The 25926-nt window shown below is 44.3% G+C and overlaps 1 protein-coding gene across 2 annotated transcripts in view; it reads left to right on the top strand.

The window, feature by feature from the left end:
* Positions 1 to 25926, top strand: part of ADGRB1 (adhesion G protein-coupled receptor B1) — a 559240-nt gene that overhangs the window by 152338 nt on the left and 380976 nt on the right. For both annotated transcript variants that reach the window (XM_044294271.1, XM_044294270.1), the window contains exon 2: positions 10079 to 10989. In XM_044294271.1, coding sequence (XP_044150206.1) covers positions 10245 to 10989 — 745 coding nt within the window. In that variant the 5' untranslated portion in view covers positions 10079 to 10244. The remainder of the gene's footprint in view (positions 1 to 10078; positions 10990 to 25926) is intronic.

Below are 25926 nucleotides of genomic sequence, written 5' to 3'. Positions count from 1 at the left end.
AGGTACAGATGCAGCAATCTTCAACTGGTCGCTGTCTGTGTTACATGAGCAGTTGCAGCAGAGTTTAAATTCCATGCTTTTGGTGCCAAGTTAAAGTTTGCTACATCTGTACAGGTATTATAGGTAACAAGAAGCCTATTTCTTGTACCAGAAATATGATGTTGCGGTATAGCAAAGATGGGTATGTGGTACAGGTGCAGGAGTCAGGGGAGCGGTCACACAATCCACAGTACCATAACAGGGATGAAGCAGAGCTGGGTTCATGGCACAGATGAAGTTGAAATATGGGATATCAGGCCACATAGGGTCCAATATCAAGGATGTAACAGAGCTAGGTTTACAGCATAGAAAGTAGGCAGAAGAGTACTCATGGCATACAGGGTATAGCAACAGGGATGTAGCAGAGTTGTGTTCACAGTGTAGAAGCAGTAGACAGAAGAGTAGTCAAGCCATATAGTATGCAGTAACAGGGATGTAGCAGAGCTGTGTTTACAGTGTAGAAGCAGTAGACAGAAGAGTAGTCAAGCCATACAGTATGCAGTAACAGGGATGTAGCAGAGCGGGGTTCACAGAACTGAAGCAGTAGGGAGAAGAGTAGTCAGGCCATATAGTATGCAGTAACAGTAATGTAGCAGAGCTGGGTTCACAGTGTAGAAGCAGTAGGGAGAAGAGTAGTCAGGCCATATAGTATGCAGTAACAGTGATGTAGCAGAGCTGGGTTCACAGTGTAGAAGCAGTAGGGAGAAGAGTAGTCAGGCCATATAGTATGCAGTAACAGTGATGTAGCAGAGCTGGGTTCACAGGATAGGAACAGTAGGCAGTAGAGTAGTCAAGCCATAAAGGATGTAGTAACAGGCATGTAGCAGAGCTGTTTTCACAATACAACAGAGTAGCCAGACAATATAGGGTATGGTAATAGAGTCAGTGGAGCTGAGTTTGCAGCGTAGAGAATAATCTAAGATTGTGTAGTGCAGCCCTTGTCCTATAAGGTGCTGTATATTATGAGAAATTGTATAATGAAAGTATATATTGAACCAAACGGCATATTGACCTCCAGGACAAACCGCTAATGTGATGTCCCTTCATGAAAACTTTTTCATCGTTGATCGCTTCTCAATCAAACCTGAATCACTGAGATATAACGAGTCAGATACATTGATTGATGAGGCCGAGTGAGAACATCCCAGTGACAGGAGATGTAATGAAGGTGCTTGTTACAGAGAAACACTTCAGCCATAGATCCTTCTTCATCATATCTAGTGGTCTTCAAAGCTCAATAATAAAGGGCTCGGCCAAGAGTGAGGAGACCCGTCATCAGATCTGGAGGCAATCAAGAGATGGGTGTGAACACAAGTCAATTATTTTCTGTTGGAGCTGGTACCTTCCATGGAAGTAGCTGTAATGGAGAAGATCAAGGTGCTCATCGTCGGCTGATGGTTCCTCCGGAGAGTCTTTAATGTTCTCAGCTCTAATGTTGAGGCAGAATCATCATTCTAATCACAATTCATTTCATTATTTAACTATATAGCTTTGATTTCCGAATGGTCTGTTCTGGAGTCTTATTCATTAAGGGGGTCTGGTCTTTGACCTGATTTATTTAGAAGATCTGCTCTGGCTCTAATTCATTTAGGGGGTCTGATCAGAGGTCGGAGTCATTTATGGGGCCTGGGATCTGATTCATGTAGAGAATATGGTTGGGGGGAGGGGGGATTGTACAGTTTAGGGATGTGGTCTTGGGTCTGGTTAATTTAGGCGGCATAATCTGCGGTTTGAGTCGTTTAGGAGTCTCGTCTGGGGTCCGATTCTTTTAGGGTGTCTAATTGAGTCCGAGATTCATTTAATGGGCTTGATCTTGGGTCTGATTCATTTCCAAGGTATGGTCTGTGGTCTTATTCATTAAGAGGGTCTGATTAATCTATGTGGACTGGTATCTAATTAAAAGGTCATGTGTTGAGACCCCCACATATTGCTAGAACGATGATTGTGCACATTTCCCGTTCTATCCTAGCTCATAGGCTTCCATCTTGGGCAGTGAGGAAAGAGAACAAAATACACTTCTTCCCCCCCCCCCTTCTAGTGTCCGGTGGGGGTCTCAGCACCCAGACCCCCACCGATCACAACTATTCATACATCTATGGCATATGAAAAGTTTTGTGAAAAGTTAGTGATCGTTTGGGTTTGGTCTGCATTCTGATTCCTTTTGGGGGCCTCAATTCTTTTAAAGTCGCAGTCTCGGGTGTTATTAATTTAGGGGTCTTTTCTGGGGTCTAAATTAATTGCATTGGATATTGGACTGGGCTACATTGAAGCTATGAAGTCCTAATCACCTCCTTCGAGGAATGCGCACCTGAAAAATTGCAACATATGTTACAGAGAATAGAGAGAATAGAAACATTTTAGACAATGGTTGATGGCTGCTCAAAACGCTGTCTTCTCAGCCGTGGCCCGGCCTCGGTGGACAGATCTTTGCAATGTTGACATAGACAAGATGAGAGTCTGGAGTATACACAATCTTTAGTTTAGTATTTAGGTCGCGTTTCCGCAGACAGCTGTCACCGCCAGGCTCCACAAGATCTCTGTGCTCTAGAAATCCATGACTTCACTTTCATTGTCCACAGAGAACCAACTTTCCAACCTAAGGGTTGGGTTAGATCCTTATGGGTTTGGAGTCTGAGTTCGGAGCTGTCATCCCTCTATAGCCGCAGGTAAATAACTGAGAACCTAAAATCCTTAATAATCCCCCGGTGATTGTGGACACAACGCATTTTGTATTCCTATTTCATGGCAGAGAGACTTCGGAAGCTGTGGCTTTATGGTAAGGGTACTTTCACACTAGCGGCAAGGAACTCCGGCAGGCTGTTCCGGCGGGTAAAAGGCCTGTCGGATCCATGCTGCCGCTAGTGCACACGTGCCCCCCGGTCTATGACTATAATGGGGGCGGGCCGGAGTTCCGGCGGCAGCATGGCAAACATGCAGAGAGACGGCAGGAAGAAAACTACGACATGTAGTTTTATATTGGCCGCCTCTCGGCATGTATGCCGGCCCGCCCCTATTATAGTCAATGGGGCCAGGGTGGTGGTCCGGGGGCACGCGTGCACTAGCGGCAGCACGGATCCGACAGGCTGTTCACCCGCCAGAACAGCCTGCCGGAGTTCCTTGCCGCTAGTGTGAAACTAGCCTAATTAAGAGGAGGTAGATAATATAAACATTTGATTATGGTCATGTAAGAAAGGGAAAACCAGTGGGTCAAGTACATGACAAAGCTCGAAATGTAAATTTCTGCCCAATCTAAGGACCTACAGAGCAGTGATATCATAGTTAAGCCTATGAAGATTTGCACTGTCCATACTATCTGGGTGGAGGATCTACAGTATTTCCGAGGAGATGCAGCTTCACACTGCTCTCTAACACTTCTTGCTTATAAGAGCCGACAGGGAGGAAACCATCACAAGCAGGAGGCAGGGAAGGCAGGCTGAAGCTGCATCTGAGAATCTGCAGCGGGAGCTAGGGCCTAGCAGTGCTATGTCACTAAGCCCCTAGGGAGAGCAGAGCAAGTGAGGTATGAAGAGACTCCGCCTCTCTGTCAGAGGCATGATGGGGATTGTAGGCTGTATTAGAGGAACCATATCAGTGAAAAATAAGGAGCCAAGATAGAATATCACCCTAAACAGGTAGACATAAGACATACACACGAGCCTCTACAGTATATCATTTTATACTAATAGCCTGGGCTGCACTGTATAGGCCAAAAAGAAACACACCGGAGTCATTTCACTTTTGTAACAAAGAGCTAAGTCATTTCAGATGGGAAATTAGGATTTATCACCAGAGAGGAGATCCTGTAACCAATCATCTACTACTGTATATCTAATAATGCATAGGAAGATACCATGGGTTCCAGGCACGAACATAATGTATATAATGTATAGGTGGAATATAGTGATTCCAGGTGCATATATACTGTATATAATGTGTAGGGGATTATATATATTACAGGCGCATATATACTGTATATAATGTGAGGAAGATAACACTGACTCCAGGTGCATAGATATACTGTATATAATGTACAGGGGAGAACATTGATTTCAGGCACATATATACTGTATATAATGTATAAGGGATTACATATAATACAGGCACCTATATACTGCATATAATGTATAGGGGATTATATAGATTCCAGGCACCTGTATACTGCATATAACGTATAGGGGATTACATATATTACAGGCACATATATACTGTATATAATGTATAGGGGATTATATAGATTCCAGGCACTCATATACTATATACTGTAGATTTTATAGGAGGATAACATTGATTTTAGGCACCTATATAATGTATAGGGGATTATATATATATATATATATATATATATATATATTACAGGCACATATATAGAATATAATGTATGGGGGGATAACACAGATTCCAGGTGTCTATATCATGTATTGGGGGGTAACACTGGGCGTTGTGCTGCTGCCCGCTCCTGCCCTTCGTGCCAGCACTCAGACTACAGTAAACGCTGCTTATTATGGTAATGGCTCAGGATGGAGAGGTGTCTATGTGACCATCCTGCGAATTGTTTGCCTTCTCCTGCACTTCTGCCAAATTGGCTTCACCGGCTCCAGCAATCTGTATCGTGCGGTGATCTGAGCGCTCCTGACAACCTCGCTCCACGTTGTGAACTTTTCACCTTACACATTTATTGTGTGCATTATAGTTAATTAGATATAATGTCATCAGAGCTGGCATCACCTCCCCCATCTGTCCCCTCTCCACTGTATACCATGTGCCCTGCCAGTATTCCATATAAATCAGGCTCAGTCCATACACTGCTGCACCACACTGGCATCTACACACTGCTGCACCACACTGGCATCTACACACTGCTGCACCACACTGGCATCTACACACTGCTGCACCACACTGGCATCTACACACTGCTGAACCACACTGGCATCTACACACTGCTGCACCACACTGGCATCTAGACACACTGCTGCACCCCACTGGCATCTACACACTGCTGCACCCCACTGGCATCTACACACTGCTGCATCACACTGGCATCTAAACACTGCTGCACCACACTGGCATCTACACACTGCTGCACCACACTGGCATCTACACACTGCTGCACCACACTGGCATCTACACACTGCTGCACCACACTGGTATCTACACACTGCTGCACCACACTGGCATCTACACACTGCTGCACCACACTGGTATCTACACACTGCTGCACCACACTGGCATCTACACACTGCTGCACCACACTGGCATCTACACACTGCTGCACCACACTGGCATCTACACACTGCTGCACCACACTGGCATCTACACACTGCTGCATCACACTGGCATCTACACACTGCTGCATCACACTGGCATCTACACACTGCTGCATCACACTGGCATCTACACACTGCTGCACCACACTGGCATCTACACACTGCTGCACCACACTGGCATCTACACACTACTGCACCACACTGGCATCTACACACTGCTGCACCACACTGGCATCTAACCACTGCTGCACCACACTGGCATCTACACACTGCTGCACCACACTGGCATCTACACACTGCTGCATCACACTGGCATCTACACACTGCTGAACCACACTGGCATCTACACACTGCTGCACCACACTGGCATCTACACACTGCTGCACCACACTGGCATCTACACACTGCTGCACCACACTGGTATCTACACACTGCTGCACCACACTGGCATCTACACACTGCTGCACCACACTGGCATCTACACACTGCTGCATCACACTGGCATCTACACACTGCTGCACCACACTGGCATCTACACACTGCTGTATCACACTGGCATCTAAACACTGCTGCACCACACTGGCATCTACACACTGCTGCACCACACTGGCATCTACACACTGCTGCATCACACTGGCATCTACACACTGCTGCACCACACTGGCATCTACACACCGCTGCACCCCACTGGTATAGGCACACTGCTGCACCACACTAGTATCTACATACTGCTGCACCACACTGGTATCTACACACTGCTGCACCACACTGGTATCTACACACTGCTGCACCACACTGGTATCTACACACTGCTGCAACACACTGGAATCTACACACTGCTGCGCCACACTGGTATCTACACACTGCTGCACCACACTGGTATCAACACACTGCTGCACCACACTGGTATCTACACACTGCTGCACCACACTGGTATCTACACACTGCTGCATCACACTGGTATCTACACACTGCTGCATCACACTGGTATCTACACACTGCTGCACCCCACTGGTATAGGCACACTGCTGCACCACACTAGTATCTACATACTGCTGCATCACACTGGTATAGGCACACTGCTGCACCACACTGGTATAGGCACACTGCTGCACCACACTGGTATCTACACACTGCTGCACCACACTGGCATCTACAAACCGCTGCACCACACTGGTATCAACACTGCTGCACCACACTGGTATCTACACACTGCTGCACCACACTGGTATCTACAAACCACTGCACCACACTGGTATCAACACACTGCTGCACCACACTGCTATAGGCACACTGCTGCACCACACTGGCATCTACACACTGCTGCACCACACTGGTATCAACACACTGCTGCACCACACTGGTATAGGCACACTGCTGCACCACACTGGTATCTACACACTGCTGCACCACACTGGTATCTACACACTGCTGCATCACACTGGTATCTACACACTGCTGCACCCCACTGGCATCTACACACTGCTGCACCACACTGGTATCTACACACTGCTGCATCACACTGGTATAGGCACACTGCTGCACCACACTAGTATCTACACACTGCTGCACCACACTGACATCTACAAACCGCTGCACCACACTGGTATCAACACACTGCTGCACCACACTGGTATCTACACACTGTTGCACCACACTGGCAGCTACACACTGCTGCATCACACTGGTATCTACACACTGCTGCACCACACTGGTATCTACACACTTCTGCACCACACTGGTATCTACACACTGCTGCACCCCACTGGCATCTACACACTGCTGCACCACACTGGTATCTACACACTGCTGCACCACACTGGTATCTACACACTGCTGCACCACACTGGTATCTACACACTGCTGCACCACACTGGCATCTACACACTGTTGCACCCCACTGGCATCTACAGACTGCTGCATCACACTGGTGTCTACACACTGCTGCATCACACTGGTGTCTACACACTGCTGCATCACACTGGTATCTACACACTGCTGCATCACACTGGTATCTACACACTGCTGCATCACACTGGTGTCTATACACTGCTGCATCACACTGGTATCTACACACTGCTGCATCACACTGGTATCTACACACTGCTGCATCACACTGGTATCTACACACTGCTGCACCCCACTGGCATCTACGCACTGCTGCACCACACTGCTATACCACACTGGTATATTCACACTGCTGCACCACACTGGTATATTCACACTGCTGCACCACACTGGTATCTACACACTGCTGCAACACACTGGCATCTACACACTGCTGCAACACACTGGAATCTACACACTGCTGCACCACACTGGTGTCTACACACTGCTGCACCACACTGGTATCTACACACTGCTGCACCACACTGGCATCTACACACTGCTGCACCACACTGGTATCTACACACTGCTGCACCACACTGGCATCTACGCACTGCTGCACCACACTGGTGTCTACACACTGCTGCAACACAATGGTATCTACACACTGCTGCTGCTGCTTCTGATAATGGTGATGATGAAGGTGGTAATGATACTCATAGTGATGATACGGATGATGGTGGTGATGATACTCATAGTGATGAAACTGATGATGATGGTGTTGATCTTGAGTGAGGCTGAGGTAGTTTCAGCTCCTGGTTTCCATGTGGCCAGTAGCTCTCCCTCATTCCCCTCTTCTGTGTTCATCTCTATCTGCTGCCACTATTCATGGGTCCAAAATCTGACCCCCCCCCCCCCCCACACACACACACATGCAGACACGAAATCTCCCATGTGCTGCTCTACAACTACACAGCTTTCCTAATTCTCTCACAGTTGTAAGCACTGCAAAATGTTGTTTATCCTGTGGTTTATGAATAGAATTCTAGGGCAACAGTTAAAACTGACACATACTGTAGATGCCATATTATAGGAGAAGTAAGAAGTCTGAAACCCCCAACAGACACAGAAATGGCTGCCATTTAAAGTAGTCACTCCGTATCTCCATACAAACAGGGCTCCTTCTGGCTTATTTCAGTTTCCATGGGATTCACAATGGGATTTGCTTCTAACACAACTATTCACCTTCTATATGGGAGAGAGACAGCGGAGCGGCCACCGGGCACCTAGAGGACAGGGAATCCATCTTCTCCTTCCCTTACTTCTGCTCAGGGTAGTAGTGCACTGTAGTTGATCTCTGTATATGCACATTCATAAAATGAAGATGTCACCTGTAGTCCTATGTAACACCACATATAACACAGTGATAACTCTCAGAGTAAAGATATTATAGCAGATGCCACTTGCAGTCCTATGTAATACTATAGATATAACAGTGATAAATCTCTGAGTACAGATAATGCAGTAGATGTCACTTGCAGTCCTATGTAATACTATAGATATAACAGTGATAACTCTCTGAGTACAGATAATGCAGTAGATGTCACCTGCAGTCCTATGTAACACTATAGATAACGCAGTGATAACTCTCTGAGTACAGATAATGCAGATGTCACCTGCAGTCCTATGTAACACCACAGATAGCACAGTGATAACTCTCTGAGTTCAGATTATGTAGTAGATTATGAGTACAGATAATGTAGTAGATGTTACCTGCAGTCCTATGTAACTCCACAGATAACACAGTGATAAGCTCTCTGAGTACAGATCATGTAATAGATGTCACTTGCAGTCCTATGTAAAACCACAGATAACTCAGTGATCTCTCTCTGAGTGCAGATAATGTAGTAGGTTTCACCTGCAGTCCTATGTAACACTATAGATAACATAGTGATATCTCTCTGAGTACAGGTAATGTAGAAGATGTCACCTGCAGTCCTATGTAACTCCACAGATAACTACAGATGTAGCAGGGGTAACACACACACTCTTATCTCATTGTGTTATCTTGAAACAAAAACCATCTGCATTAACCCCGCTACATCCGTATGTGGCTGTGCCAAATGACAATCTCAGCTCTGCTACCTCTGTATGTATAATAATCCAGGACACCCCACCCATCGTCCTTCCCGTTTTGGGGCTCAGCCTTTCCACTCCCATCACTTGCTCCTTTTTAAGCGCACGGTCACACGGTCAGTTTTCCTGATGCAGTTTTTTCGGAATCCAGACCCGGGAGTGAATTGAGGAGGAGAAGAGCAGAAGTCCTGCCCGCCCTCCACACCTTCTCTCCTTTTATGATCCTGCTCCTGATTTTGGCTTCCAGAACTGCATCAGGAACCCTGACCGCGTGGCCGCATCCTAGGCGAGCAGATTCCTCCCGTGCAGCAGTAAGTGATCTCATGTTCCGTCCGCATGACGCACGCTCCGCCCCTATCGCCGCCGCTTACACGGCTCAAAAACACATACATTTCCAGCACAGACAGAATTTTGAAAAAAATAAATAATTATTTATTTTATTTTTGCCTTTCGCTCCCCAAAACGAATTAACCCTTGCTAGAACTCCTCCTTTTTTTGGGGGGGGGGGGGGGGTGCTCTGTAGTGACTCGAGGACGGGGGAGTTGGGGCATTTCTATATTTATTTATTTATTTGCCGGCAGGAAGAATTCTCCGTTTCTCAGTTTCCTTGGTGCCAGTCGGAGGCAGGCGTTAGTCGCAGCCCCGTCCCCACGTAAATCCCCCACGCGTTTCCATAGAAAGGGTCTTCCCGTCTGGCTGCGGATTGGTTTGGTCCTTTTCTTCTGCGACATGGCTCAGTTCTCCGGATTGTTACATTGTTGCAGCCTCGTGAAGAGTTAAGTCTCATTGTATCTTTTTTCTTCTTTTCCCAGATTCCGCTGAGCGGCCGCCAGGAGGCGCCTGAGACAAGGAGACCAAGGCTGGATTGATTTCCCTCAAGCCTCATAAAACTGCTCCAGCTCCTGCTCCACCTGTTATGTCCGAGATCTGGCCCCTGCCTGACAATTACTTGGAATTCCAAAGGAGCCGAGACCTAGGATGAGGAGCCCTGGGACCCCCCACAACTTGCTTTTCATATTGCCACTTTTCCTGCTCTCCCCGGCCGCCGCCAGCCTCGACTTGGGACTCCATTCTTGTACGACGCAAGTCCAAGGGGAATTCTACGGATATTTCTCTTCCTTGTCTCTCTTCCCTTTGAACGATTCTTTGTGCGCTTGGATTATCCAGAACCCGGACCCCAGGAGATACACCCTGTACGTGAAGGTGTCTAAGCCGGCGGGTATATGCGACCACCAGCAGATCCGCACCTCGCAGTTTGACTCTTTCCTGGAGTCCACGCGGACGTACTTGGGGATGGAGAGTTTCGACGATGTCCTGAAACTGTGCGACAGCTCGGTCCAGTACGCCTTCCTGCAGTCCACCAAGCAGTTCCTGCAGATGCGGCAGACCCTCCCCAGGAAGGAAGACCCCCAGCTCCAATGGAAGACGTCCCGACCGCAGGAGACGGATTTTTCCCTGGAATATCTGGTCTTGGGGAACAGGAACCCCCGGAAGGCTGCCTGCCAGATGCTGTGCAAGTGGCTGGACACCTGCCTGAGCAGCAGCAGCAGCTTCCACCCCTGCGGGATCATGCAGACGCCCTGCTCCTGCCACGACGGGGACGTCCAGTCCGGCAGCGACCCGCCGGGGACCGCCAAGAAGAGGGGCGACTGCTACAAGGACGGGATCTACCTGGAAAACTGCATGAGCAGCTCCAGGGACAGCAGTGCCGGGGAGTTCCAAGGTAAGTGACGAGGGGGAGCGGCGCCGCTCTCTTGTGCTGCTTGATATGAAGATGTAGCAGTGCTGAGTTTGTCGTGGAGCAATTCATGGTGATATCACAAGGTGTTCGCTCTAGTTTTACTTATAGATGTAGCAGTGCTGAGTTTGTCGTTTGGCACAATTCATTGGTGATATCACAAGGTGTTCGCTATAGTTTTACTTATAGATGTAGCAGTGCTGAGTTTGTCGTTTGGCACAATTCATTGGTGATATCACAAGGTGTTCGCTCTAGTTTTACTTATAGAGGTAGTAGGGCTGAGTTTGTCGTTTGGCACAATTCATGGTGATGTCACGCTATGTTTCCACTGGTTTTACAGGCTGAGTTTGTCACTTGGCGATGATATCAGAAAGTGCTCTCTCCGGTTTTACATTTAGATGTAGGTGAGCTGAGTTTGGCATTTGGCACAATACATGGTGAATGGTGATATAACAAAGTGTTCTGACCAGTTTTACCTGTTGATGTAGTAGTACTGAGTTTGTTATATGGCACGATTCATGGTAATATCACAAAGCATTCTCTCTAGTTTCACAGAAAGATGTAGTAGTGCTGAGTTTGTCATTTGGCACAATTCATGGTGATGTCACAAAGTATTCCCTCTCCTTTTTATTGAAAGATGTAGTAGTGCTGAGTGTGTCTTTTGGCACAATTCATGGTGATATCACAAAGTGTTTTCTTGGGTTCTACATAGAGATCTAGCAAGACTGAGTTTGTCATTTAGCACCTATGAATGTAGTAGATTTGGGTTTGTCATTTGCCACAATTCATGGTGATATCACAATGTGCTCTCAATGGTTTTACATGCAGATGTAGAAGGGCTGAGTTTGTCGTTTTGCACAATTAATGGGGATTCCACAATGTGTTCTCTCTAGTTTACATACAGAAGTGGCAGGGCTGAGTTTGTCATGTGGCACACATATGAATGGAGTAATGCTGGGGTTGTCATTAGTAGCACTTCAACATCTTCAATATATCCCATTCAGATTCTCTGGGTTTTATGCGCAGATTTAGCAGTGCTGAGTTTTCCATTTAGTACAGTAAGCAGAACTATTAGAATATGTTATATATTATTATTTTGTATAAATGTAGCAGAGCTGGATTTGCGTGTAGGACGACGGGTCCTGGTAGCACAAGGACTCCCATCTCCTATGCATACAGTGGTGTCTGCAATTTGACTCAGTTTGTGTTTTATGTATAGATGTAGCAGTGCTGCGTTCGTCTCTAGATGCAACATGTGACATTACAACATCTTATCTAGGGTTTTCCGTATTATTTGGAATAGTGTGTGGGAATATACAAATGTTTCATACAGGATTTTACAATGTAGAGGAGGTGAGTTTGTCATTTGGGAAAAATGTGCAGCAATATCACAATGTACTGTATGTATCTGCAGATGTACATAAGAATATAGCAAAGCTGGGTTTGTAATTTGGCACAACCCATCATGGTAGCACATTACATCCTCAATGTATAATATCCATATTCTCTATGGGTTTAGCAGAGCTGAGTTTGTCCTTCTCTGCAGCTCACTGTGGTATCACAATATCTTAGGTTTTACACGTGGAGTTGAGTTTCAGCACAATACATGGTGACAAGACGATTCTGTAAATTTGGTTTTACATATAAATGTGAGTGATGCAGCAGAGCTGAGTTTATCATTTCCTACATTCACCATGATGTTATAATACACAGTATTTTCTGTGGTTTTACAGACTGATATAGCACAGCTATGTTTGCAAAAGATATGTGATATCACAATATGTTATCTGTGGTGTTACATAGGACTGCAGGTGACATCTACTACATTATCTGTACTCAGGGAGTTATCACTGTGTTATCTGTAGTGTTACATAGGACTGCAGGTGACATATACTACATTATCTGTACACAGAGAGTTCTCACTGTGTTATCTGTGGTGTTACATAGGACTGCAGGTGACATCTATTACATTATCTGTACTCAGAGAGTAATCACAGTGTTAGCTGTGGTGTTACATAGGACTGCAGGTGACATCTACTACATTATCTGTACTCAGAGTGTTATCTCTGTGTTATCTGTGGTGTTACATAGGACTGCAGGTGACATCTACTACATTATCTGTACTCAGGGAGTTATCACTGTATTATCTGTGGTGTTACATAGGACTGCAGATGACATCTACTACATTATCTGTACTCAGGGAGTTATCACTGTGTTATCTGTAGTGTTACATAGGACTGCAGGTGACATATACTACATTATCTGTACTCAGGGAGTTATCGCTGTGTTATCTGTAGTGTTACATAGGACTGCAGGTGACATCTACTACATTATCTGTACACAGAGAGTTATCACTGTGTTATCTGTGGTGTTACATAGGACTGCAGGTGACAACTACTACATTATCTGTACTCAGGGAGTTATCACTGTGTTATCTGTGGTGTTACATAGGACTGCAGGTGACATCTACTACATTATCTGTACTCAGGGAGTTATCACTGTGTTATCTGTAGTGTTACATAGGACTGCAGGTGACATATACTACATTATCTGTACACAGAGAGTTCTCACTGTGTTATCTGTGGTGTTACATAGGACTGCAGGTGACATCTATTACATTATCTGTACTCAGAGAGTAATCACAGTGTTAGCTGTGGTGTTACATAGGACTGCAGGTGACATCTACTACATTATCTGTACTCAGAGTGTTATCTCTGTGTTATCTGTGGTGTTACATAGGACTGCAGGTGACATCTACTACATTATCTGTACTCAGGGAGTTATCACTGTATTATCTGTGGTGTTACATAGGACTGCAGATGACATCTACTACATTATCTGTACTCAGGGAGTTATCACTGTGTTATCTGTAGTGTTACATAGGACTGCAGGTGACATATACTACATTATCTGTACTCAGGGAGTTATCGCTGTGTTATCTGTAGTGTTACATAGGACTGCAGGTGACATCTACTACATTATCTGTACACAGAGAGTTATCACTGTGTTATCTGTGGTGTTACATAGGACTGCAGGTGACAACTACTACATTATCTGTACTCAGGGAGTTATCACTGTGTTATCTGTGGTGTTACATAGGACTGCAGGTGACATCTACTACATTATCTGTACTCAGGGAGTTATCACTGTGTTATCTGTAGTGTTACATAGGACTGCAGGTGACATATACTACATTATCTGTACTCAGGGAGTTATCACTGTGTTATCTGTAGTGTTACATAGGACTGCAGGTGACATCTACTACATTATCTGTACACAGAGAGTTATCACTGTGTTATCTGTGGTGTTACATAGGACTGCAGGTGACATCTACTACATTATCTGTACACAGAGAGTTATCACTGTGTTATCTGTGGTGTTACATAGGGCTGCAGGTGACAACTACTACATTATCTGTACTCAGAGAGCTATCACTGTGTTATCTGTGGTGTTACATAGGACTGCAGGTGACATCTACATTATCTGTACTCAGGGAGTTATCACTGTGTTATCTGTGGTGTTACATAGGACTGCAGGTGACATCTACTACATTATCTGTACTCAGGGAGTTATCACTGTGTTATCTGTAGTGTTACATAGGACTGCAGGTGACATCTACTACATTATCTGTACTCAGGGAGTTATCACTGTGTTATCTGTGGTGTTACATAGGACTGCAGGTGACATCTACTACATTATCTGTACTCAGAGTGTTATCTCTGTGTTATCTGTGGTGTTACATAGGACTGCAGGTGACATCTACTACATTATCTGTACTCAGGGAGTTATCACTGTGTTATCTGTGGTGTTACATAGGACTGCATTCAATGACGATTATGTGGAGTTCATGGAACTCCAGGGTGTCAAGTAACCTATTGAACTCTGCTACATATGGAATGTAGGTATGTTCTTGTTCTACATGACAAATCCCTCCCCTTGTGCCATCCTCAGCTCCATCTATTCTCTGGCTGTAGATGCTGAACAGAAGACGCTGTCACATTGGTCGGGTCGTTGCGGCGGTCCTGTCACTCACGTTCCGCCCCCCGGGACTGTACACGAGGCCGTCTCACGTTTTCCACTTGAAATAGCAAGAAAAAGGACTTTAGTCACCAGTGAAAGAGGAGGCAGGTGAAGGATTCTCCTCTGCGTAATCATAAACTCTGAACCCTCGGCCATAGAGCTGACAATCTACAGCTCTAAACTGCCCCCGAGCTACATCCCACCTGAGCTTAAAGGGCCCTTGACCCTAAAGTCAGCAGATTAGACTATCCCTGCAGTCAGGAGACATAATGATCGGTTTCACCTGTCAGCCGGACAAGGCTAATAGCAGGCAACAATATTCTAAGATTCTATTCACTTGGCCTACAAATAGACTCTGGGTAACCATCCCCATTCACTGACAGGAAGCAGAGATCTTGAAAAAGGCAAAATATTGAGAAACGCATCATTTTCATTGTACACTAACCCTGCGGGGACAACCCCTTCCATATGTCTTATATAGATATCATACAGGGGGGATGGATATAGTTTCCCATTCGCTGACAGGAAGCATAGATCTTGAAAAAAGAGAAATATTGAGAACTGCATCATTTTCATTGTACACTAACCCTGGGGGGACAACCCCTTCCATATGTCTTATATAGATATCATATAGGGGGATGGATATAGTTTCCCATTCGCTGACAGGAAGCAGAGATCTTAAAAATGAGAAATATTGAGAAACGCCTCATTTTCTTTGCACACAACCCTTCCATATGTCCTATATAGATATTATATGGGGGATGGATATAGTTTCCCATCCGCTGACAGGAAACAGAGATCTTGAAAAAGGCGAAATATTGAGAAACGCAGCATTTTCATTGTACACTGACCCTGCTGGGACAACCCCTTCCATATGTCCTATATAGATATCATATGGGGGGGATGGATATAGTTTTCCATCCGCTGACAGGAAGCATAGATCTTGAAAAAAGAGAAATATTGAGAACTGCATCATTTTCATTGTACACTAACCCTGCTGGGACAACCCCTTCCATATGTCCTATGTAGATATCATATGGGGGATGGATAAAGTTTCCCATTCACTGACAGGAAGCAGAGATCTTAAAAAGGTGAAATATTGAGAAACGCATCATTTTCATTGTACACAACCCTTCCATATGTCCTATATAGATATCATATGGGGGGATGGATATAGTTTCCCATCCGCTGACAGGAAACAGAGATCTTGAAAAAGGCGAAATGTTGAGAAACGCATCATTTTCATTGTACACAACCCTTCCATATGTCCTATATAGATATCATATGGGGGGATGGATATAGTTTCCCATCCGCTGACAGGAAACAGAGATCTTGAAAAAGGCGAAATGTTGAGAAACGCATCATTTTCACTGTACACTGACCCTGCTGGGACAACCCCTTCCATATGTCCTATATAGATATCATATGGGGGATGGATACAGTTATATATTCTAAGCCAGTTTCTCCATGTTCCGTGGCAGTCAGGACTGTTCGTGCAGTGAACGGTGTCTCCCCGGTGTACACCGCTCGCGGCTCCTTGAGGTGCAGAATTTATCGACGCCATCAAGTGATTGAAGCCCGGCCACTTTCGCTGATTGCAGCATAAGACAAATCCTCAAATGAGTGGAACAAACTTCCAGACTTGTAGTTTATAAGTCGTAAATCATCTGGCGGCAGATGAAGAACCTTGCACAAAATTTACCAATTCGCCCCGTGCCGGAACAGAACGGACACGGAACTTTACAGCTCGACTCTTGTTTTGCCTTGTACAGGTGCAGATATTACCAGTTCTTCAAAGTTTGTGAACCCTTCCAAATTTTTTTATATTTTCGCATAAATTTGACCTAAAACTACATCAGATTTTCACACAAGAGTAGATTAAAAAAATAATCAAACAAATGAGTAAAAAAACATTAGACGTGGTCATTTATTGATTGCGGAAAATGATCCAATATCACATGTCTGTGAGTGGTAAAAGTATGTGAATCTTTGCATTCGGTATCTGGTGTGTCCTCCTTGAGTAGCAATAACCACAACTAATTATTTCCGGTAATTGCTGATTAGTCCTGCACATCGGCTTAGAAGAATTTTAGCCCATTCCTCCGTATAAAACAGCTTCACCTCTGCTATGTTGGTGGTTTCCTCCCATGAACTGCTCAGTCCAGGTCCTTCTATAACATTTCTATTGGAGTTTAATAATGGTCTTGAATTTCCTCCATTTGCACTCAGTCTGTCTGTATGTGGACTGGTGGAGTCCCAACACTTTAAAGATGGTTTTGTAACCGTTCCCAGCCTGATGAGCATCAACAACTCTTCTTCTGAGGTCCTCAGAAAACCTCCTTTGTTTGTGTCATGTGAAAATCGGATTTTGATAGCTCTCTGTACTTTTAGAAAAACAGGTCACCTACTCACATCTGATGGTCATCCCACTGATTGAAAAGACCAGACTCTAATTACACCTTCAAATTATCTGCTTAAGGTTTACTTTAGTAATTAATTAATTTCATCATAATCGGCCAATAAATTAAATTCAAGTACAATTGAATTCTACCCGAATCAAAAGTGTTTAAAATGCCTGGAAAATCTCTTATCTAATAATGTAATGTAGTTTTGGGGATAAATTTAACCAGAAATACAGTAAATTTTGAAGGGTTCGCAAACTTTCAAGCGCCAATGTTGAAAGGGCAAAATCCCACCCATGGTCTGTGCAGAGCTATGGAGCAAGAAGGGTCAAGAAGCATCATAAGTGCTAAAGCCATCAAGAAATCAACAACCCTCCTTCTGGGACATGGTCTGTATAGATCTTGTCAATGTCTTAAATGAATGAGGGGCTTTTTCTGAGGGGTAGTGGTGGTCAAGGAGTCAAATCTCCTGGTCCAAGGAAAGCTATGGTGCAAGATGGGTTGAGGGGCGTCATCATTTCTTGAGCCATCAAGAGATGAATAACTCTGGAATTGAGGACAACTTCTTGCAGCCTCAGGGCCAAGATGTATAGACCCTGTCCATCTCAAAGGGATGAAAGTTTTTTTTTTTTCTGTGGGTATTGGTAGTTGAGGAGTCATGTCTCATGGTCAATAGAGAGCTTAGGGGCAAGTAAGAATGACGGGCCCATAATCATGATCCCTACCCATGGAGAGATGATCCACACCTGCTTTTAGATTAAAAAGGACGTCTCTAATATTTATTTTCCAAGAACTTTAATCCAAATTCTTAACTTGTCCTCAGGTCCTCCTCACACTGGTCCAGGAAGCTGAGATGGTGGCTCCTTTATGTAGAGTCCTGAAACTAGAGAGCTGCTTAGGCTTTTTTGTGTCCAGACCCAATCCTCCTTTAGAAATAAACTTATGCGAGAGTGGATGTCATGAAAGTGACGTAAAGGGACCTGAAGATGTCCTTGCATTTGTAGGAGGCAGGTTGTCTGTGTTGCTATACAATTTGATAGAAGCTCTGTTATTTATGATCACCTTAAGAAATTGATTTGGGTTATCACATTCTGTCAGGGGTTCATTAAGGATGAGCTAATCGTAGGGTGTCCTGCTGCTGGGACCTCCAACCATCATCTGTCATCTGTAAGAGAACCTAGAGCAAGTGCTTAGAGGGGTTTTCCAAGAGTACATGAACCATCCTTAGGATAGGCTATGAATGTAAGATCTTGGGGTATGACCACTGATTGAATGATTGTGAGGCAGAACTCTATACTGTGATGCTTCCTATGAATTTCTGTCCATGAGTCTACCTGAATGACAGTTCCTGGCTAGCTGGCAGCATGGAAATGGACAAAATGTTTTCCGGACAGGGAACAAGACCAAGTTAGAATCACTTTACATGCAAGACACAGTATTCAGGAGACCATTATTGGGTGATGCAGGGTAACAGAGGTGTAGAGTCTAAGGCATCTGCCATTCTTCACCCTTAATCTCCACAAGAAGGTATGAACTTTACCAGTTGGATGCCCAAGGCACTGTACACGGGATAGTCCCCATCAGGTAGTTAATAATGAACTGTGCTAAGGACATAGTCAGGACAGATCCAAGTCTGCAACAAACAAGTTATGCCAAAGGTCAGAATCAGAGGTCCAGAAGGTCAGATCAGAAGCTGGTACATGGGCTGGAAAACTGGAATGATTACCCTTTAAGCATCTGGGAGAGTGACATCAGACGTTGTGCCAGGCATTGTTAGCAGAGGCAAGTTGTGGTGTCCAATCATCCTGGTAACGTCATGGGTCCAGAAATGGCAGCTCGTGTTGGCCAACAGCTGCCGCACACTTTTAGCTTTTGCATTGGTTCTGCCTGGCATAAAGATAGGCAATCATTAAGTACTATAGCACCTCCACAGGGGAGGATGAATCATTACACGTTTCCCACTAAAATGAATGGGCAGCCAGGTAGTGAATGGAGATGTGAGGTCCTCCCGAGCGAGAGATGCCGCTCTCCACCTTATATGAGTTATACTTGACACAAAAAGTAGACAACGCAGAGCTTCCCAGGTCCTGCTGAGGCTCTTGGTCAAGGAGATGGATCAGTTGGTGGAAATACTCTCTGGCTTCCCACTGACAGAAAAGAAGATATTCCCTCCCGAGATTCCGTCTACTTGGCCAAAACTCGGAGTCTCAAGGAGCTCAAGCCTGGACTGCAAAGACATCAGAAACTTTCTAACTCAATGTAACTTTTTGAATAGCATTTCTTGATTGTTGACTTGACAGGATCTTGAAAGTTTCAGTCATCTCCTGGAAAATCAACAGGATGTTCTGAAACGTTCTCCTCCTAATTAGCTCGCATGATGTCATAGTCTGTGACTTTCAGTGGTGGAGAAGGAGGATGTAAACAGAGGTGCACCCCTGGTGCTTAATAATGAGGCTTGTGAGAGCGGCCAAGACCAGGTGGCTGCAAGGGGCAGTAAAGAACCTCAACCAACGTCTTACTCATAGACATTCAGGGCCCAGTTTAATCTTCTTGTTCTGTAGGTTTGTACCGGGTCACATGATGTCATCGGCAACTTTTTAATCCATAGAGGTCTATGGAAATGAGCAGGTTTATGCTAATTTATGCAAACGGCATCAGTTTTTCATAGAGTTGGTCGCCTTTCAGTCAACTAAAAATGGCTGCATTATGGCAATGCAACCCCAATATTTGGCCCCTGTATGTTGATGTCAGCACTTTATGGCAGTATTTGTGTGACACTGTTAGTTCGAACTGTGCAGTGTATTGTATTTGCAGTGTATGATGGTGGCGGCAGTATATAGCAGAATTATTATGACGTTATATTGCTCTGTGTTAGAGTTCTTTATTTACGGATTTATTTGGTCCCTATATGTTAATATTATTTGAGCACTGTGTGGCAGTATTTTTTATTTGTGGCACTACTACTTAGGCACTGTACAGTATATGATTTTTTTGTATACGGTGATGGCTTCACTTTATAACATTGTTATTTACGCACTGGTGTGAGGTTTTTATCCCGTGTACGGTGCAGTTATCTGGGCACCACACTGCGTTTTCATCAGCCACTGGCTGTACCAGGCAGGACGCCTCCGACATAAGCAGAATTCCCTGCAGCTGCTGCATCCGGAGCTGAACTTACTGCCTGATCTCTGTATGCCACCATATTATAAAAGTATACTTCTAGAAGCCATGCTGTAGGAAAGAAAACCGTCATCATACAGGATACGGTCTATAGCGGTCTAGTGATGAGCAGGGTAACTGACAAGGGAGAAGGTTACACCATCTGCTTCCAGAACACACAGAGGGTTACCTCATTCTGCCATTATGTTATCTGGCCCATGGCTGGTCCTCGTCCTTACAGCTTCCTCCTTGCCCAGGGCTGACCACTAATATCTGGTTGTAGCTGTGGGGAGACAGGTAAAGGCCTGATCCCAGGACTAATGTGAAGTATGAGATCAGACGTCATATGGGACATGAAGCCAGAACCAGCCCTGCACCTCACATGGGTCCAGAGATCTCCTCATTCATTGCTCCAACTGCTGTTCTAAATCTTCTTCAGGCTGGCGACTCAGCGGTGTGTCCTTCCTCAGGGGGTGTGTCCTTTGTGCTGAAGCTCTCTATCTATCATAGCTTAAAACCTCGTCCCACAGTTGGGATGAGGTTTTGATGTTGGTGTGCTGTGCCTCTTTCTCCACACATAGTGTTGTGTGTTTCATCCAAACAACTCAACTTTGGTTTCATCTGTCCACAGAATATTTTGCCAGTACTGCTGTGGAACATCCAGGTGCTCTTGTGCAAACTGTAAACGTGCAGAAATTGTTTTTTGGACAGCAGTGGCTTCCTCTGTGGTGTCCTCCCATGAAATACATTCTGGTTTAGTGTTTTACGTATCGTAGATTCGCTAACAGGGATGTTAGCATATGCCAGAGACTTGTGTAAGTCTTTAGCTGACACTCTAGGATTCTTCTTCACCTCATTGAGCAGTCTGCGCTGTGCTCTTGCAGTCATCTTTACAGGACGGCCGCTCCTAGGGAGAGTAGCAGCAGTGCTGAACTTTCTCCATTTATAGACAATTTGTCTTACCGTGGACTGATGAACAGCAAGGCTTTTGGAGATACTTTTATAACCCTTTACAGCTTTATGCAAGTCAATAACTCTTAATCGTAGGTCTTCTGAGAGCTCTTTTGTGCGAGGCATCATTCACATCAGGCAATGCTTCTTGTGAGAAGCAAACCCAGAACTGGTGTGTGTTTTTTATAGGGCAGGGCAGCTGTAACCAACACCTCCAATCTCATCTCATCGATTGGACTCCAGTTGGCTGACACCTCACTACAATTAGCTTTAGGAGATGTCATTAGTCTAGGGGTTCACATACCTTTTCCACCTGCACTGTGAATGTTTACATGGTGTGTTCAATAAAAACATGGTAACATTTAACTCTTTGTGTGTTATTAGTTTAAGCAGACGGTGATTGTCTATTGTTGTGACTTAGATGAAGATCAGATCCCATTTTATGACCAATTTGTGCAGAAATCCATATAATTCCAAAGGGTTCACATACTTTTTCTTGCAACTGTATATAGCAAACCCAATAAAAAAAAATGTAATTAGATAATTAATACAAAATTCATGATTATAAAGATAATCTTCAAATATAAAAGTGTACAAATTCATCTTATCCATGACATAATTCATCATCTTCCATTCCGTGATTTGTGACAGTGTCTATAATAAAAATATCCAGATAAAATCCATATTGTGTCCATGATTAGTGAAGGGACGTGATTATAATATACAAAGATAATCAGGTCTACATGATGTGTTCAGTAAAAACGGATAAAACCGATGAGCGGTCTCACATGGTGCCGGAGATAAGCAGGACCCAGTTGCGTCAGGAAATGCGGTCTGCGCAAGCGCTGTAAGTCCGTCCTCTCACGAGAGATGGGATTAACACTATAAGCATAGGAGACCACAACAAAGATGGCCGCGGCTTTAGAGAAGCCCAGAGCGCATGCATCTGCCCAAACCGTGCAGATTCGCCCCACGGGAGATCCCATAGCCGTGATTACATTATAAATGAACCAAATCAGCCCAAAATGATCAGCGCCTGTATATGTGCTCCACAGAGGCCTAGTTGGAGGGAATAAGGTCTACTTATGGGCCACCACGTCACCTGTATTCCAGGTTCAGGAAGGAATCCAGCCGTCTGGATAAATATACCAGCAGCGACACCACCATCACCATGACAACCATAGGCGGCCTCAAATGAAAAGGTCTACATTAAAACCAGGGGGTAAAGTGTCCTCCCAGGGATCCCCCTAAAAGGTGGACACAACACCCAATTAGGAGAGGGAATCTGGTGTCACATTTATGGGACCCAGAGTCCCAGATCCAAGTCCTAGAGAAAACCACATATATATATATAATCACGTTTGGCAAATATTGGGCACGGAATAAAAAATATATAACCCCTGGATCATCGTATCACGAGTCGGAACCTCCCATGTCCCACAAGGGGCAAGTGAGGGACCAAGTCGGGGAACCATGACCCCAGAGTGTTGGACAAAAAAGTCATGTGGTCTCCTATATAATAACATCGTACGTGAAGATGTAGAAAACATTGAACAGATAGCCTGTGTGGTCCTGTAGGCCGGCATCCAGCAAATTCCTATATGGGGACAACAGAACAACACACTAGAGTACAGCACATGTCTGAACCCCTACAACAGGGAATCGGGAAGAATCAAAAATGTAAAAAGATGTGACAAAAATATCAAATAGAAAACTTTGAATTCCACATTTAGACCTCTGGGTTTTAGGGTCTGTAATGTAAAAATCCAATAAAATTCCCTTTTCTTAAGTATAGCTGTCCTATCTCCACCACGTCTTAACACAGGTACTTGTTCTAAAATCCTAAACCATAGATCTCTTTCGCCTCCGTGAAATGTCTTGACACAGGTAAGTCCAACCTTTGCTTCCTAATGGAGTATCTATGGTGGTTTAGCCGGGTTTTTACATCCCACGTGGTCTCCCCGCTGATTTCTGTGTGCTGCTCTTTATTTTTTCATTTTTTGTATCTGGGCCTGAAGAGCTTAGCACCTGAAGCATGGAGTATTCACCCGGAAGTACCAACCCTGATGTTTTTTCCTATACGAAAGAGGATGAGGAAGGAATATTACAGAATCCGGTGAGAGATGTGACTTTTTTATCTACACTTTCTATCACTGATATCAAGAAAAAATACGAGAAGGAATCAAAACGTCTAAGAATTGCATTTATTTACTTTGAGTGAGTACCATCCCCTCCACAGAATACCTAGAGGTATACACTTCTGTTTGAGACCGGATTTGTTTTTTAACAATGCAGATTTTTGCGCAAGATTTATTCAAATTTCCAATAAATACAATTTTGTTACCTTTTTTTTAAATGTGGAGTTTTTACAAAAAGAAGTGCTACTTGTACAAGCTAACATCAAGGACATTATAGAGAAATTACAAAACATCCTTTCTACAGAGGACTTTGACACGTATAGTGATCTACAGACCAAGAAACAACGGAAATGTATAAGAAATATGGACGATTATACAACCGGTAACCGGCAGGGTGATCTTAGAAGAAGTCGGAAAACAGGTGGAGAGAGAAATGGCTCAACCATCACAGCTGGTTCTAGAAAATTGCAAAGCCGCAGTCCACGAGAGACAACCACCGCTAAAGATGGATCAAGATCTGCAACTACAGCAAGTTCTTTTTTAGGGATAAGCCCCGATTTAACAGAACCCGACGGGGTGGCAGACGACAATACAAATGGAGGAAGGGTGGAGAAATCCCAAGGGTCAGAAAACAAGGACTCTGAGACGGAAGAGATAGTGGTAAATATCTCATCTGTGAATCTTAATACTGCTCAGAAATCTGTTCTCAATAAAGGTCTACCCTACTGGCCTTCAACGTGGAATTGGACCTACATAGGTTCTTTCGTACAATTAAGTAAAAAATATGGTTTGCAGGGCAGCAGTATAGACCATTTGTCCAACTGTAGGCAGAGTAAGTGAATTAAGTTTAGATAACACTGGTCTTGTTTTGAAAAGTGATTTTTGTCCTGTTATCAGTCATCCAGCTATGGAGGCCTTCAGCATTGTGGTTAAAAGGGACATTGAAAAACTTAGACAAAGTGTGACCAATAAACCATTGGAATTTGCTAATATGTCTACTGAAGAGACATGTCCACTTGGGGATCTGGCTTCGGATCACAACCTCACCACCAAATCTGCTGATAAGGGTGGTGGGGTTGTGATCATGGACACCAGATACTATGTGGAGGAGATTAGGTATCAATTGAGAGATACCAGGGTGTATCAGAGAGTTCAAAAAGTTTGTGTTTCTGAGGGAATTGAAAGATATATTGAATCAGGCCAGGGATGGCAGTATTTTAGATGATAAATTGTTTTCCTTCTAATACTGTGACAAACCTGTTACACCAATATTATATACTATCCCTAAGATACACAAGTCTTTGACAGCTCCGCCTGGACGTCCCATAGTCTCAGGCAGAGGTTCACTGTTTTGTAATGTTGCGATTTTTCTAGATAAGATTTTACGTTCCTTTGCTACCACAGCCAAATCCTATATCAGGGATACAAGCGATTTTCTCCTAAAGGTCAACAATTTAGAAATTCCTACTGGTGCTATTTTGGCATCATTCGATGTATGCAGTTTATATACCTCCATTGAACATGAGCTGGGCCTCCAGGCTATGCAACATTGTCTTCTAAAAACAAATTACACTTTGGAATGTAGAGACTTTATTGTCTCGTTGTTGAGATTCATTCTCACAAGGAATTATTTTTTTATTTCAGGATGATTACTTTGTTCAGATGCGGGGAACCGCCATGGGGTCCAATGTGGTGCCCACTTATGCTAATATATACATGTCACATCTTGAGGAGACCTTCGTCTATGTAAGCCACCACTTCAGCCTTGTTCTAGGTGGTGGCGCTACATAGACGACGTTTTCTTGGTGTGGGTGGGCGCCGCAGAGAACCTCATGGCGTTCCACTCCTATCTAAACTCTAGTGTCAAATTTACTTTAACCTACTCAGAAGATAAGATCCAGTTTCTTGATACAGAGATTAATATTCACGATCACTCTCTCAATACTGATTTATATGTGAAACCAACAGACAAGAATACTTTATTAAGGTTTGAGAGTCACCATCCACACCCTATTGATAAAATCCCTTCCTACTGCGGGTGAAAGGGATAGTCCAGGATGAATCCATTATAGAGACTAGATTATCAGAAATGGGCAATAAATTTTGCTCTAGGGGTTACCCCAAAAAATTGATATTAAAACGTGTATCCAAAATTAATGCTATGGATAAGAGTGAGGTTAAAAAAGATCCAACTAAAGCCAGAGATCCTCTCCCAAGAATTCCATTTGTGTCAGCTTACAGTGTAGAAACCG

This window comes from Bufo gargarizans, chromosome 5, assembly GCF_014858855.1.
Source record: "Bufo gargarizans isolate SCDJY-AF-19 chromosome 5, ASM1485885v1, whole genome shotgun sequence".
Taxonomy (NCBI): Eukaryota; Metazoa; Chordata; class Amphibia; order Anura; family Bufonidae; genus Bufo; species Bufo gargarizans.
Note: the sequence above shows the minus strand (reverse complement) of the source record. Positions and strands in the feature narration are given on the sequence as shown.